At 41.9% G+C, this 15179-nt stretch overlaps 1 protein-coding gene across 7 annotated transcripts in view; it reads left to right on the top strand.

The window, feature by feature from the left end:
- The window catches only part of CNKSR3 (CNKSR family member 3), a 100778-nt gene extending 93918 nt beyond the window's left edge, over positions 1-6860 (top strand). For 6 of the 7 annotated variants that reach the window (XM_033867861.2, XM_073789751.1, XM_033867859.2 and 3 more), the window contains 4 exons: positions 1561-1766; positions 2253-2342; positions 4082-4114; positions 5338-6860. In XM_033867861.2, the coding sequence (XP_033723752.1) occupies positions 1561-1766; positions 2253-2342; positions 4082-4114; positions 5338-5636 (628 nt within the window). In that variant the 3' untranslated portion in view covers positions 5637-6860. The remainder of the gene's footprint in view (positions 1-1560; positions 1767-2252; positions 2343-4081; positions 4115-5337) is intronic. The other variant, XM_033867860.2, reaches the window with a different exon arrangement.
- Positions 6861-15179: the final 8319 nt, after the last annotated feature.

Below are 15179 nucleotides of genomic sequence, written 5' to 3'. Positions count from 1 at the left end.
TGTGGTCACGAGATCTAAATTGTGTTTAAAATTACAAGGAGTTGTTGCTTTTGCACATAGAGAGCAGAGGGTTTCACTGATAGAACAAACCAGTGTGTGGACTGTTCTATCAGAAACTGTAGGCTGTAGGGAGGATGGCCCCGACCCCCCTAATCCTGAATATTCTTGTCTGGGTCTCAGTGAGGGGTCACAGGAGCTGTGGTAAGAAGAAGGGTACGTACGTAGTAAAAGTGAAGGGGATCTGGTGCTTTGATTCTACTGGGGGAAACACGTGGGCACACGCACACCATTAATGAAGGATATTTTATTTTATTTTTTTAAAATTTGTTATTTACTTATTTAGTTTTGGCTGTGTCGGGTCTTAGTGGATCTGTGGCACGCGGGATCTTCGTTGAAGCATGCGGGATCTTTCGTTGCAACGCGGGCTTCTCTCTAGTTGTGGCGTGCGGATTTTCTCTCACTAGTTGTGGCGCACAGGCTCCAGAGCATGTGGACTCTGTAGTTCGCAGCACGCAGCCTCTCTAGTCGAGGCGCGCGAGCTCAGTAGTTGCGGCGCGGGGGCTTAGTTGCCCCGCGGCATGTGAGATCTTAGTTCCCTGACCAGGGGTCGAACCCGCATCCCCTGCATCGGAAGGTGGGTTCTTTACCACTGGACCACCAGGGAAGTCACTGAAGCATATTTTATTAGGAATGAAATGTGCAAATGGTCACAGAGAACAAGTGGTGAGTCATGAAAGCTTTGTGAATGGGGAAGTTATATGCCGGGTTTAAAAGTATAGAAGGAGATAGATTCGTGGTGGGGAAAGGGTATGCAGGCAGCAGGCTCACTGGGAACACCAATAGGCAAGGCTGTTCCTTAGACTGTTTTTGAACTCAGTGGATTCTGGGTTTATCGAGTAGTTTTGCAATGAGCCCCTAATGGAATTTACTCAGTGCCAAAAATTTAACCAGCTGGTAATCTGGACTCAACTAAAATTAATTTTAAGTTTTATTATAAGCTGACATTTAGAAAGAACGAAGTTGCAAGCAGCGTCCAATTTTTGCTGGTTTCTGTACTTTGTTTAGAAAATAGACACTTTCCATTGGCCGCTCTAAAGGCCCCTTTGTAATCTTTGACATCATTTCCAAACCTGACAACTGCCATCGCACATCAAGTGTCTTCTTTGCTGGATCTTGGCAAAGAGACTACTCCTGGCATGAGAAAAAAGGTTCAATAGATCATACCTTCACTTGTGGTGTCTGTAGTAAGGAGGAGATTCAACTCTAGGACAGATGTACAGGAAAACCAGAGCTAGCTCTTCAAGATATATGTGTATCCCTTAAACAACTATGAAAAAAAATCTCATTTTCTCTTATTTAGTAGGATCATCGTATTTACTCTTATTTAATAGGATCTCTGTGTATTTGAGAAGCAACTGTGATTGAAAAAGTGTTGCTTTTTCCTCCACAGGGAGAGGAGGATTTGTTTTCTTCCGTGCGCTAGAAGCAGAATGTATCCTATAATTCTTCAGTGTGAGAGGATCTTCGTAAGCAACGTAATTATTGCCCTCTATCTTGCAGGGAAGAGAATGGGAGTTCCGTTTACGGATTCAGTAAATGTAAACAGCCACAGCCTGGCCCTAAGGGTTCTGAGTCCCCCAATTCCTTCCTGGACCAGGAAAGCCGGAGACGGAGATTTACCATCGCTGATTCCGATCAGTTGCCAGGATATTCCGTGGAAACCAATATTCTGCCCACAAAAATGAGAGAGAAAACACCATCCTGTGGTACGTTGCTGAGTGTTTGTTTTGTTTCTCTTCCCCTCCCCCTTCCTTATTTGGAACTGTTGGATGAATTCGGCAGACTTGAAGGGTAATCCAAGGAAAACATAAACCTCAATGAAATTCTAAGTGTGAGACCTTTGTTCATCTTTCTAAAGCTAAGGCTTGTTGAGTCATTACACTGCCTGGCATGCAAGCCCAGCGGGGTGAGATCATGTTACAGTTCCAACTTCCAGTGCCTGCATTTTAACTTGGAGCCGCTTTGCTCCGTGGACCCACAGACGCAAGTTCAGCATGCCTCTGTCCTAATGGTTTGCTGTGGAAATACAGTGCTTTAAAATACTTTTCTTATTTTTAAACTGTGTTATTTTGCTTATGCTGAAGTGAGTGTGATGTCAGGGTGGGGGAGGGTCTAGTTCTAAATAAAGGGAAGGATTCTCTAAAGTCCAAAAACTCTGTCGGCTTTTCCTTTTCCTTCCCCTCCCTCTGAAGGCAAGCCCCGGCCTTTGTCCATGCCTGCGGATGCGAGCTGGATGGGGATTGTGGACCCTTTTGCTAGACCTCGAAGTCATGGGAGGAAAAGTAAGTTTAATTTAAGCAAACTGAAAAACACCAAACCTGGAGTCCAAAACCCAGACCCTCGTTTCAGCCCTTTTGTGCTCTAATGACCATAAAATCATCTTCTCATCTGCAAAATCAGGGGTTGCTGAAGGCCTCTAAGGTCCTATCTGTGTGTAGAATGGCAGAAATACATATTCCTAGGTAGTGATTGTAAATCTCCTAAACAGTATTGTGTGCTTTAAAAAGGCTGTAGACACTGATGGTCCAATTTCTAAACACATAGAAATACACTATTCGTTAAACAATCTCATCGTCAATTTTATGACTATTATTATTGGAACCTGTTTGATTTTTGACCAACAGACATGGGTGTTTTTCTCCCCAATCCTTCTTGTGTTAGTCCAATTTTATGACTATTATTATTGGAATTTGTTTGATTTTTGACCAACAGACATGGGTGTTTTTCTCCCCCAATCCTTCTTGAGCTAGAGAGTAACTACTATTGGAAAAGAAACTTGTGTTTAATTTACCCTGTAATCAAAGTTACAGGTGATAGCACTGGTCTTTTGAGGAAAATGTTTACAGTCTTATTTTTGGCCAGATTACATTCGATTGTCAGGACATCGTAACATTGCTTTTGTGGCACTGAAACAAAGAGCTGGTGAAAAGTTAGAGAACAGTAGGCCTTAGATTGTAAAAGGAAGAAGAGAAAAGTTCTGGAGGCCTAACTTCCAAAGTGATCAACCCCTGACTTCTCCCTGCGACTTGGTAAAGTTTGTCACCTAAGTACCCAAATCACCTGGATTACACTAAATTGGAAAAGGGAGAAGTTGCCTTCTAAGGTCCAAGATACCCTTAGTTGACAAGAAAATCTGTGGAGCAGACAGCAGGGGGCAGGGCAGTTCTTTGTTTAGATTGAGAAATGTCCACATCTTCTTTGCCATTCTTTTTAGCATTTGAAGTCCCTGATTTAGACTTTTATTTCGTTTAAGGTTGAGATATGGGGTGTAGGGGTGGGGAGTGTGAGTTCAGGAAAATGGAAAGATACTTGACCTCCATCCCACCTTCTACATTTTTTCTGGTGTTATCATTTTAGAAAGAAAGGTACCTGCATAAAGGGCAATTAAAAAAAATAACAGCTTTTTTGAGAGACAACTCGCATACCATAAAGCTCACCCTGTTAAAATGTACGATTCAGTGGTTTTTAGTATATTCATAGAGTTGTGCTAATTCCAGAATATTCTATCACTTCAACAAAAAATGCCTGTAAGCAGTCATTCCTCATTCCCTCCTCCTTCAGCTCCTGGCAACCAAAAATCTACTTTCTTTTTTTTTTTTTTTTTTAACTTTCATAGTCATCTTTTTTTTCTTTTTTAAATAAATGTATTTATTTTTGGCTGCGTTGGGTCTTCGTTGCAGTGCGCAGGCTTCTCATTTTGGTGGCTTCTCTTGTCGCGGAGCGCGGGCTCTAGGCACGTGGGCTTCAGGAGTTGTGGCACGTGGGTTCAGTCGTTGTGGCACACAGGCTTAGTTGCTTTGCGGCATGTGGGATGTGGGATCTTCCTGGACCAGGGCTCAAACCCACGTCCCCTGCATTGGCAGGCGGATTCTTAACTACTGAGCCACCAGGGAAGCCCTGAAAATCTACTTTCTGTCTCTGGATTTACTTTTTCAAGGCATTTCATATAAATAGACTCCTACAAAATGTGGCTTTTTGACAGTGGGCACTTTTTAACGTAACTTTTCCCCTTTGATTACAGAAACAAAACAAATTGTTGGAAAACCTCTAGAAGGTACGAGAAAACTAATCTGTAATCTGCTTCCCCAACCTAGAAATAATCACTCTGAATGTTTTGTGTATCTTCTAGTTGTTCCTATATTTACGTATTATACGCTTAGAAAAATGTGCAAAATGGAATAGATAGCTATTCAGTAATACTATGAAAGGGGAGCGTTAACAGGTGTATTTTTGGTAGCAGCTGCATTAGTAATCCATCTTCTGGCAATAGCACCTCTCCATTCAGTCTGCTGTGGTTGAGCCTTTAGGTTATCTGTGTTTTCCCCCCCAATTGTTAATATTGCTTCAATAAGCATCTTGTACGTAGTTCTTCATCCGTTTTTAAAAGTGGAATTTCTGAGTCAAAAGAATGCTACATGTTGCCAGGGTGCCCTGCATTTTATGTTTCTATTCAGTTTCTTACCCCCCTGCCCCCATCCCAGGGGGTCTACTGGCTTTTAGGGTGGGGTCATTCTTCCTTCTCCAGAAATGTCCCAAGCCTTGCAGAGCATTAAAATCTTTGAACCCCATCCATTAAAGGTGGAGAGTGCCTGCCCTGCATTCAGAGTGATACCCAAAGGCATCCCACCTCCTGAATGCTCCTTAGGGATGCTCGGAATAAGAACCACCGTTCCAGGGGCACGTGCTCTGGGCTGCAGGCATTGAGCAGGGACAGATGCGGAAGGACTGATAGAATTATAAGATTTTCTCTTTGGTTTTTTGATTTCAAGTGAAATCATGAAAATTCTACACTGATTAAGAAGTGCGGGGGAAAAAAAAAAAGGGCTTCCCTGGTGGCACAGTGGTTGAGAGTCCGCCTGCCGATGCAGGGGACACGGGTTCGTGCCCTGGTCCGGGAAGATCCCACGTGCCGCAGAGCGGCTGGGCCCGTGAGCCATGGCCGCTGAGCCTGCGCGTCCGGAGCCTGTGCTCCGCAACGGGAGAGGCCACAGCAGTGAGAGGCCCGCGTACCGCAAAAAAAAAAAAAAAAAAAGAAGTGCGGGCCCTCTGATTCTGCTCTGCCCCTGTGTTACCTCTCAGGTGGAAAAGCAGCCTAAAGTGTGCACCTACCTCTTCCGTTTCTGCTTTCTCAGCACCCAGTGGTGTGAGCCTGGCCGCCTGGGGGGCCTGGTAGCCCATCCCTGGGAGGAGGGCAGGGTGTGCTGCCACCTTCAGAGGCAGCGCCATGCAGAGGACGGGTATTTTAACGGACTACTTGTGGGCTTTGTCTGAAAACAGGTGAGGACGGCCTCTGCCGGTATTTCAGTAATGAGCGGATCTCTCCGATCATCGAAGAAAGGTCATCCCCCCCATACCGTTTCTCAAGGCCCACGGCCGAGAGGCAGCTGGTCCGAGGTGCAGACTACATCCGAGGCAGCAGGTGCTACATCAGCTCAGATCTCCACAGCAGCGCCACGATTCCATTCTCGGAGGAAGGGACCAAAAAGAAAGCCAGCTCCTCGGCAGCCAAGTCCTCTTCTCCAGAACCGTCCCTGCTGGTCAGCTGGTTTACTCGCCTGAAACTGTTGACTCACTGAGCCCTGCGTTCCCGGGACCCTCCCCGTCTCCTGCTACCAAGTGCCTTGCGTCCTCAATCAGCAACTTGTTTTGATTTTCATCCACAGTATTATGCAGCGACCTTATGCGATTTCGTGGGTTTTCTTTTTTCTTCTTCTTTTTTTTTTTTTAAGTTGTATACTGCACTTGGAATTTTGAAATCATTGGATGGGAACAAATCCAGAGAATCTTAGATGCTGGCTTATGGAGGCCAAAGGAGGGAAATGGGGAGAGTCCGCTTTTTCTTTTTGCTTCCTTGAGAGTCAGAACACGGAGACACACTCCCTAAACCACAGCCTTGGCCAGGAATGTTATCGTCGTTATGAGTATCTGGGCCATTGTTCTTTTTAGGGGGGTGGGACTACAGTTGGTGGCCAGTGTCACACAGATGTGTTGGTTTTTGGTCCAACCTCTTCACCTGAAAAAGCCAGTGGAGAAAACAGTTTTGTTTTGATCTTTCAAGCTCCATGCCACATGTGTAAGTGTAGCAGCTTTGACTTTGAAATAACACGTGGGAAGCATCTGATGCTCTTTCAGAGCAGAGGTTTGAGTGTAGGCCAGTTACACTTAGTTAATGCCCTTTTCATAACAGTCTCAGTGTAAGTCAGTTAATACAGAAGCACGTGAAAAGGTTTAGATAGGGCTTACTACACACAAAGACGTGTATGGTTATTTGTGAAGGGTGTTGTATATTATTGTCTTTAAGGGAAAAGAAGCTATAAGATTTGCTGACAGCCAAAGTGTCATTGAGAAAAATGAAACAACCATACTTAGGTTTACGAGAGAGGCATCAGTTTGCATTTTGACCTGTTCAATGACTATCTTCTAGAAAAGAATGGACAGTTCTTCAAAACTGTACACATTTTGCTAATTAGAAATCTCTTGGAAAATCTCACGGTCACTCATTTTCAACTAGCATCAGGTATTTTGGAAAAGTGTGTCTGGATATTAACTCTTGTTTAAACTGAATGTATGATATTTTGCTAGAATGGAAAAGGACTATCTTGTTAATTTAAGTGTTTTAAATATAGTTGTATATTTTTCTTACTCTTAGTCACATGTAATTGATATATTTCTGTTTTGTGTCCTACATGAAGCTAACGAAAAAAGTGTTCAAAATGTTTTCAGGTTTACCAGTGACCACCTTGGCTGTTGCCGCTGTGGGCACTATTGTTAAAAAAACAAAATAAACCCTCCCAACCATTTTAGGATTTTATGGATTAGAAATGGGGGGGGGGGGCGTTGAGGGACCGTGTGTAAAGTAAAATTACATTTGGAGAATTTTCTGAGCTATATCTCTGGGCAAAGCTGGTATCTCCTATTCAAAAATATCTTCCCCTCACCCCTTGAAATGTCTACTTTGCTGAACTGCCTGAAATTGGAGATTGCTTGGAGTTAACATCTTCCTTTTAAAATGCCTCTGGTGGGACTTCCCAGGCGGTCCGGTGGTTAAGACTCCATGCTTCCAACGTAGGGGGTGCAGGTTCAATCTTTGGTCGGGGAACAAAGATCCCACGTGCTGCGCGTTGCGGGCAAAATATTAAAAAAAAAAAAAGCCTCTGGTGGGGTTAAGGGAGCTGGCAACCGCTCGCATATTAGTGTGAATGAATTCAGTCAGGCTGTTTTCCTGTCAACCAACCCCCAAGGGAACTGCAGTGAAGATATAGTTGTTTCATGGGGAATGAAAAGGGGTTTGGCCAGTGGAGGAGAGAAGAGGCTTGGAATGCGTGATTCATTGGGTGCTTGACAATACAGTATAAGGGCAGAGCAGGGGCGGGGAAGTCTGGTAACAGGGCACTGATGACTAGAAGGGACTATGGAAAGCGGGGGAGAGCCAGCCCTCGCCCTTTGACTGTTAGCGTGGCCCAGAAAATGGGGTGGCAACTCTTCCTCTCACTCGTCCTCTCACATCACTCTCAGATCCCCTGAGTAATGAGTTTAGTGGTTTTGGAGGTCTTAGCTGGAGGTGAGCCCCTCTTCTGTGGAGTAAATGTCCTTTGTGATCAAATGACCATCCTCAGATGAATTTTCAGTGCCCAACTCAAGTACAGTAACTGTGCCCAATCAGTGTTTCTCAGACTGTTCCCTGAAGTCCTAAGGGGAGGCCACAGAAGTTTCTGGGTTCTCTACCTTCAGTCAGCCTCCACCACTTCATTTTTATTTTTATTTGGGATTTTCTCCTGAAATGTGTTTGAGAAATAGATTGCTGCTTAAAGAAGTTTCTATGTATCTTTACTGTCGACATATATAATTAATAGTTTAATACTAATTTCTTAGAAATTAATGGAAACTGCTGGCCTCAGTATTAATCCAGGTTTAATGGTAGACATGTATGAACATATGAAGATGTAGAATGACACTTTTTGACATGATCCTTTAAAACAGTGATTTTTGATTACTACCAGACCCAACTCAACACTAACCCTTTTGTATAGTAAATATTTTATAATATCACTACAGTCATCAAATGAAATTCATGGATGATAAAACCTTCTTACATACATAAGAGCATCATCCCTATTTGCTGTTCCAAAATGAAATAGGTACTATAACTGACCTCTATACATCCCCATCAATATAATGTCCTAACTGAATATAAACAAATATACACATATAAATATTTTGTAATGAAATCATTATTTTAATATGTAAATGCTCTAGCATGATTACATTACAAGATGTATGAAATCATGTAACAAAGCACACACTTGTATCTGTACATGAAATCACCAGGCCTGTGGCAGCTACACAGGCCTGCTGTGCGGGCAACTCAACATCAGAAATGGGATTGATGTCAGCAATGCAATTTTCTAAAATGGGGCCAATTCTTTTTTTTTAATTGAACGAACAATTCTTTAAATTCTATAGCGCTTTACAATTTTTAAAAGTTTCACACACGTGATTTCATATAATCCCATAATAATCCTTTTTTTCCTCTACCCCTATCCTGCCCCTTCTCCTTTCCCTCTCCCCACTGATAACTACTAGTTTCTTCTCTATATCTGTGAGTCTGCTTCTTTTTTGCTTTATTCACTGGTTGTATTTTTTTAGATTCAACATATACATGATATCATACAGTATTTGTCTTTCTCTGTCTGACTTATTTCACTTAGCTTAAAGCCCTCCAGGTCCATCCATGTGGGCACAAATAACAAAATGTCATTCTTTTTTATGGCTGAATAGTATTCCATATATATATGTGTGTGTGTGTGTGTGTGTGTGTGTGTGTGTGTGTGTGTGTGTGTGTATGTATTGCACATCTTCTATGTCCATTCATCTGTTGATGGACGCCTAGGTTGCTTCTATACCTTGACAATTGTAAATAATGTTATGAACATTGGGGTGCTTGTATCTTTTTCAATTAGTGTTTATGGTTTTTTTGGATGTATACACAGGAGTGGAATTGCTGGGCCATATGGTAGCTCTAATTCTTAGTTTTTTTGAGAAACCTCCATACTGTTTTCCACAGTGGCTGCACCAATCTATATTCCCACCAACATTGTACGAGAGTTCCCTTTTCTTAACATGTGGCCAATTCTTGATCAGGTTCTAGACAAAACAGAATTCTGTAACAGTTACATCCATATAGTGTTTACTGGGTGCCTGGATTGTTCTAAATACTTACCTGACAACTTTATGAGGCGGGTGCCACTGTGATTCCCATTTTACATCTGAGGGCACAGGGCTGGTAGGGCAGAGCTGGGATTAAAATCAAAGCAGTCTAGCTCTGGCAACCTTGTTCATCATCACTTTGCTGTACACTTTCCCTCAGTTTATAGAATAATTGCATTCCTGAAAAATCCAATGCATATTAAAACTGGGCTAGAGGTTCCCTGTATGTTTATATATAAAACAAAATTAGATTCTAATTTTCAACTAAACTCAGATAATTCTAGACTGGCTTTCCATCTACATGAATATTTTGTCGGGCAATTGATAGTTGTGCTGATGGGGGACGGTTTCTTGCTGGGAGGGGTCTAACCTGTAGAACTTGTGTAGCATCCGTGTTCCATCTGTTGAATGTAGATAGTGGCCGTCCTATCATTAGCACCTCAAAAGCCCTTACAGTTCCAAAACCACATCTAAGGGGCAGTACCATCCCTTTGAGAACAAGTGATTTAAAAGAAATGCTGTTTCATCTTTGAGTAGAGTTCCAGTCTTCACGTTATATATTTGTCAATTTTCTATCTTTACTTCTGTCTCCTCAGTTCTCTCCCCACCACACCGGAAGTTTTAGAATCTGTTTTGTGAGGGTTGTTTTTGTTTTTCCACCTGAAAGCCAAGCAGTTGTTTGTTGCCTCCTCTGGCCCAAAGACCATCAGTATTCCCAAGTTTCAGTTTATTAGCCCTCAGAAAACTCTAAGAGGTATTTACTCTTAACTTTTCATCCGCCAAAGAGCTGGTATAAGTAAATGTCTTTGACACAAGTATGTTGCTTTTTTGCCACCAGAGGCATAAATGGGATGGCCATGCAGGCCTAATTTGGATGTTTCCACCTATTGAATCTGTGGTTAGTCCTTACAGAGAAGTGGGTCACATTTTGCTCCCACTCTTTTTTTTTTTTTTTAACTTTTTGTCCTTTATGTACCAATTTTTTTTTTTAACATCTTTCTTGGAGTATAATTGCTTTACAATGGTGTGTTAGTTTCTGCTGTATAACAAAGTGAATCAGCTATACATATACATATATCTCCATATCTCCTCCCTTTTGTGTCTCCCTCCCACCCTCCCTATCCCACCCCTCTAGGTGGTCACAAAGCACAGAGCTGATCTCCCTGCGCTATGTGGCTGCTTTATGGACCAGTTTATCTCTTTCAAGGTAGAATGGATTCATCAAATCTGTCTTAAAAGATTAAACTATTTGATTCCTTTACATTACAAGGGGTGACACCTGGCTTCTCATGACAGCGGCACCCAGTCAAGTAGCACATTCCAAGTGTGCCTGCTCCCCCAATACCCCGCCGCCACCCCCGGTACCATCCATGTGATTGAACCTTGTAGCGCTCTTGACAAACGCAGAGTCGAGTTAATTTAGAAAACACATGCACAACCTGCCCATTCTTTTCCTAACCCCAAACATCCAAGGCTCACATAAGCCATGAACATTTTATTTCAGCTGTCAGAGTAATGAAACCATTAGCCAGGAGGTGCAGGTAATTCAAGATTATTGAAGACACAGCATCTTAGCAGGGCATTTGAGTAGGTCTGTGTGTGTTTTTTCAAGCTCATATTTTAAAACTTAACATCATTCAAATGAATTGTTTAGAATGACTTCTTGTAATATATTATGAATATACTGGAAAGTCAAAATAGAATGCCCGGTGAGAGCATAATTGTCAATGCAATAGACAAGGTTATAGAAAGTGTACCTGTCATGTCCTTCTTAGGGTCTGTACTCATGTTATTTTCCCAGTGACTGGCTTTAATCAGATTCTCCCATCTCCTGACCTCAGTGCAACTGTCTTCATAACTGTCTTTGCTCCCACTCTTATGGAGAGAATCACTGCATCATTTCCTTTGGGATGCGACTTCTGCCTGCTACTTCCTTGGAGATTATATGGAAGGTGGGCACCTTGAAAATGAAAAACTCCATTTGGTAGGGCCACTTTTGGGGTTGGCCAGTGACATTTGATTTTATTCACCTTTGGAGTTACCCTGCTTGTGTATTTTTTTGATATATTCTTGCTAATCACCTGGAAGGTGAGTATTTAAAAATCTATTGATTAAAAACTGGATTAAAGAGAACACAAAGCTGACCTTTCCAATGTTTCTCCTGGATCTGACGGCCCTGGAGTCGCTGCGCAGAGGAAGACAGTTCCCAGCCCGGGCCTACATGTCATGCTTGCAGCTGAAGATTACACATGCTCTCCTTTCCCAAGCTTCCTGTTTCTCTGAAAAGTTTTGAAACTGAAGCTGTAGGAGAAAATTAAGAAATAAACCTCAAAGGTATTCTAAAAAGAAGAAGGGCTACATCTCGCCTCAAGTCCAGGGATGTTGATATTCTCATCATTTTCTCTCTCCTCGCCTGGAGCACTGTAAACACTCAAATGTTTGTGAAGGAATGATTTAAAAGGAGAGACATTAGGGAAAAAACCCGTTGTTTTCCTTGTGCTTCCATTGACTAGACCCATTAAAAAAGATTTCCCATTTAACTTTGTTTTTTGGGTGACAAAGACTGGATTTTAAGATAATCCTTCAGCATTTTGACATATCTCAGTCTGAACATTTTGATTTCTCTTAAAGAGAAAAGACTTTAAAAATGCAGTTCAATATGAAGTAATATTGTGCCTGAAGTAAGAAATTGTCCTTTGAATTTCGTGGGTGTGGGGTTCTCTTTTCTTACTCATATATACCTTCTCTGTCATTCCAGCTGAGGCCCTGTCAGGATAAGAACGGAGGGATTTCAGGGATTCGTACTCCTTTAGAAGTCTTTGCCTTTGGGAAATGCGTCCAGTAGTTAGAAGCAGTTGAGGGCTCAGCTTTTGAAGTTCGATAATCCAGCTGTCTCACAAGCTCTGTGACTTGAAACAAGTTACTTATCTCTTTGCTCCCCGGTTATCTATGAAATGGGGATAATAATAGAATCTCATTCATAGGCTTATGGGGATTAAATGAGACAATTTTGTAAGGCCTGTAGGGTAGTCCAGCGGCCAGCACTTAGGAGATGTTGACTCTTGCTGGAACACTCTAGTAGCAGTGTTTGCTCCGTCTTAACCTTTAGTAAATAAAGCATTCAGAGGTGGCCAGTAGGCTTTCGTCCATCACCAGCAAGATAATGCCACGGCCGCACTGTCAGCAGGCGGCTGTGTAGTCCATAGCCTCGAAATGTGGCTTTTACTGGTACAAATCTCAGTTACTCAGAAGTTTTGTCTGAATCAGAACCCAAAAATGATAAAAGTCTATGATTGGACACTCAGAATAATAGAGCATTATTTTAATATTGGCTTGATTCATCAGTAGCATATTTTCCCTCTTTAATCTCCCAACTTTCAACAGAATAATGTATGAAAACAAAAGAAATCTGAGCACTTCCCCATCGCCTACTTGGCTGAATGACTTTTGCCTCCCATCCCTGGTTCGAAGTGGTACCCCCAAATTTATTTCTGTGTTTCGTATTGAAACCGTGCGCCTCAGATTGGAACTTGAACCCACGTGCCGGGACTCGAACCCGGCCAAAACCCATGATCTTCCGACTGAGATCACACACTTGGTCTCAGGACTTAATGAAGCTCAGGTTCTTGATGTCTCATCACAGAAAGAATTCAGTGAGAGACAAGGCGATAGGTAAGAAGTGGATTTGTTTAGAGAGAGACACACTCCACTGAGTGTGGGCCATCCCAGAAGGTGAGAAAGGCACCAGGGTGTGGGGTTGTCAGTTTTTATAGGGGCGGGTAATTTCATAGGCTAATGAGTGGGAGGAGTATTCCAGCTATTTCCAGAAGGGGCGGGGATTTCCAGGAAGTGAGCCACCGCCCACTTTTTGATCCTTCTGGTGGGTCTTCAACTGTCATGGCGCCTGTGGATGTGTCTTTAGCTTGCTAAAGTGTTACAGTGAGCCGATACTGAGGCTCAAGATCTAGTGGAAGTTGACTTGTCCGCCATCTTGGACCCATTTGGTTCTAATCCGTTTATGTCATGTCCTCGGGCTATGTCATTCTTTCAGAGGTTGTGCCCTGCCCCCTTCACTCCTGTTTCAATAGGACTAGAAAAAAAAGGAATCGTGTAAAATGGTTTCTGTGTTGGAAATTCTCCTGAAAAGGAACTCTTTCATACATATAAAACTAATAGATTGTGTTGCCTTTGCAGAAGCTGGAAAGGATTGTCCTCTGATGCTGCTCCCAACTAATGCTTTGGTAGGTCCAGGGAGAAAAAGGGAAAGAGGTTCTATGAGAGGGACAAAGGGAACTAGAAAATGGTTGTTAGGCTCAGCTTTCATTTGGTTTACTGAGTTTTGCCTGACTTTCAACCATCTGGACACATGCCGTGTAGACTGCGAGCACACAGACCAAGGATGCTTAGCTAATACACACACAGCAGCGCCCTTCCCTGCTTGAACTTTTGTGTTTGTCTTTCTCATCTGTTAAGCAGAATCGTATGAATTTGTGAATATTTGGACGTATTGAAATAAAAAACCTACATAGTCAGCAGTCAGTGTGATTCAACCTAGTAGATTACAAATGCCCCAAGGACAGAGATCATATTTGTTTCTTCTTTTTACTTTCTAGCAAAACTCAATTCTGTTCTGTGCCGCGTGTCGCAGTTATATTTTGTAATAACTGTTTGCCTCTGTGGACCTCTCCCCCACTCCACTGAACACCCAAAGAAGACCCTCAAATTGGATCCTACTTATGTTTATTTCCTAGGAAATAATCTGTTTAATTCCTAGGAAAAAGGGAAGACAATCATGGGTGAATGACTAGAGTGGCAGTTTTACATTATAATGCTCACGGCAATGCCAAGGGTATTTAGCTCAGATGAGCAATTAAAAAAACAAAAGAAAAAAGCCCACAAAACAAACAAACAAAAAAACAGAACAAAAACCCTAGAACCTGATTTTTAGAGAAGAAAAGAAATTAACCTAGACCTTTCAATACTTGCTCTTTTTAGCTTTTTAGCTCTTATGACAGTTTAATAAATGGACAAGTTTCAATACTTGCTCTTTTTCTCTTTTTAGCTCTTATGACAGTTTAATAAATGGAAAAATATTTAAGCCAATCTTGTTTAGAATACTGTATTTTACTTGGAAGTGCTACTGCTTTTTTTCAGATTTCTCCTCAAGGAAGGAATGTCATTGAACCCCCCTCTTAGAGGGTATTCAAGGAAGTTAATTGAATTATACTCTTTAGACAACATAAAATACAAATTATCAAGGTGTAAGGTTTGGTTTGTGTGTTAGTTTTAATTAACTAAATTAACTAACAACTAGTTAATTTTAGCTAATGCTCTTCCTTAGGCCCCTGACTTAGCCCTGAGTTCTGGCTTCTTAACCAGAGGATGGACTCATCCTTCTAGATCCAGTCACCAACGGGACTTCCAAGGTCGTCCCTATGAGACCCTCCTTGACCTTCCTCTGGACAGAATTCATTAGTCTCTGCAGTTTTTCTACAGCACTGACTCATCTTGTTAGATGTTTGGCTCTCCAGCTTGGATTATGAACCTTTCTAAAGCAGGGTCTGTATAACTCACATGGTAGGGAGAGTCAATATTATTGAAGTGACTAGATGGTAAAATTAATGACCTTGCAGTCAGGAAAAAATTGAAAAAAATTATTAAAGTTTTTATGTGAGAAAAAAAGATTTTATATTAAGGTTTTTTTTGCAGACAACTACATATAGAATTTCATTACATTGGCTCACATGCTAAAGAAAAACATTATACCAGGTGTCAGAACTCAATCATATTTATAGGAAGAATAAACCTTGGCTGTCAACCATAGCTTCTTTGGTTACAGGGTTACAGTAACTGCTGAGAATGTAAGCACTTTCCAAAGTCTACAAAGGACTCATTTAAGAATCATACAGGCA

Source organism: Tursiops truncatus, chromosome 12 (genome assembly GCF_011762595.2).
Source record: "Tursiops truncatus isolate mTurTru1 chromosome 12, mTurTru1.mat.Y, whole genome shotgun sequence".
NCBI classification, from domain to species: domain Eukaryota; kingdom Metazoa; phylum Chordata; class Mammalia; order Artiodactyla; family Delphinidae; genus Tursiops; species Tursiops truncatus.
Note: the sequence above shows the minus strand (reverse complement) of the source record. Positions and strands in the feature narration are given on the sequence as shown.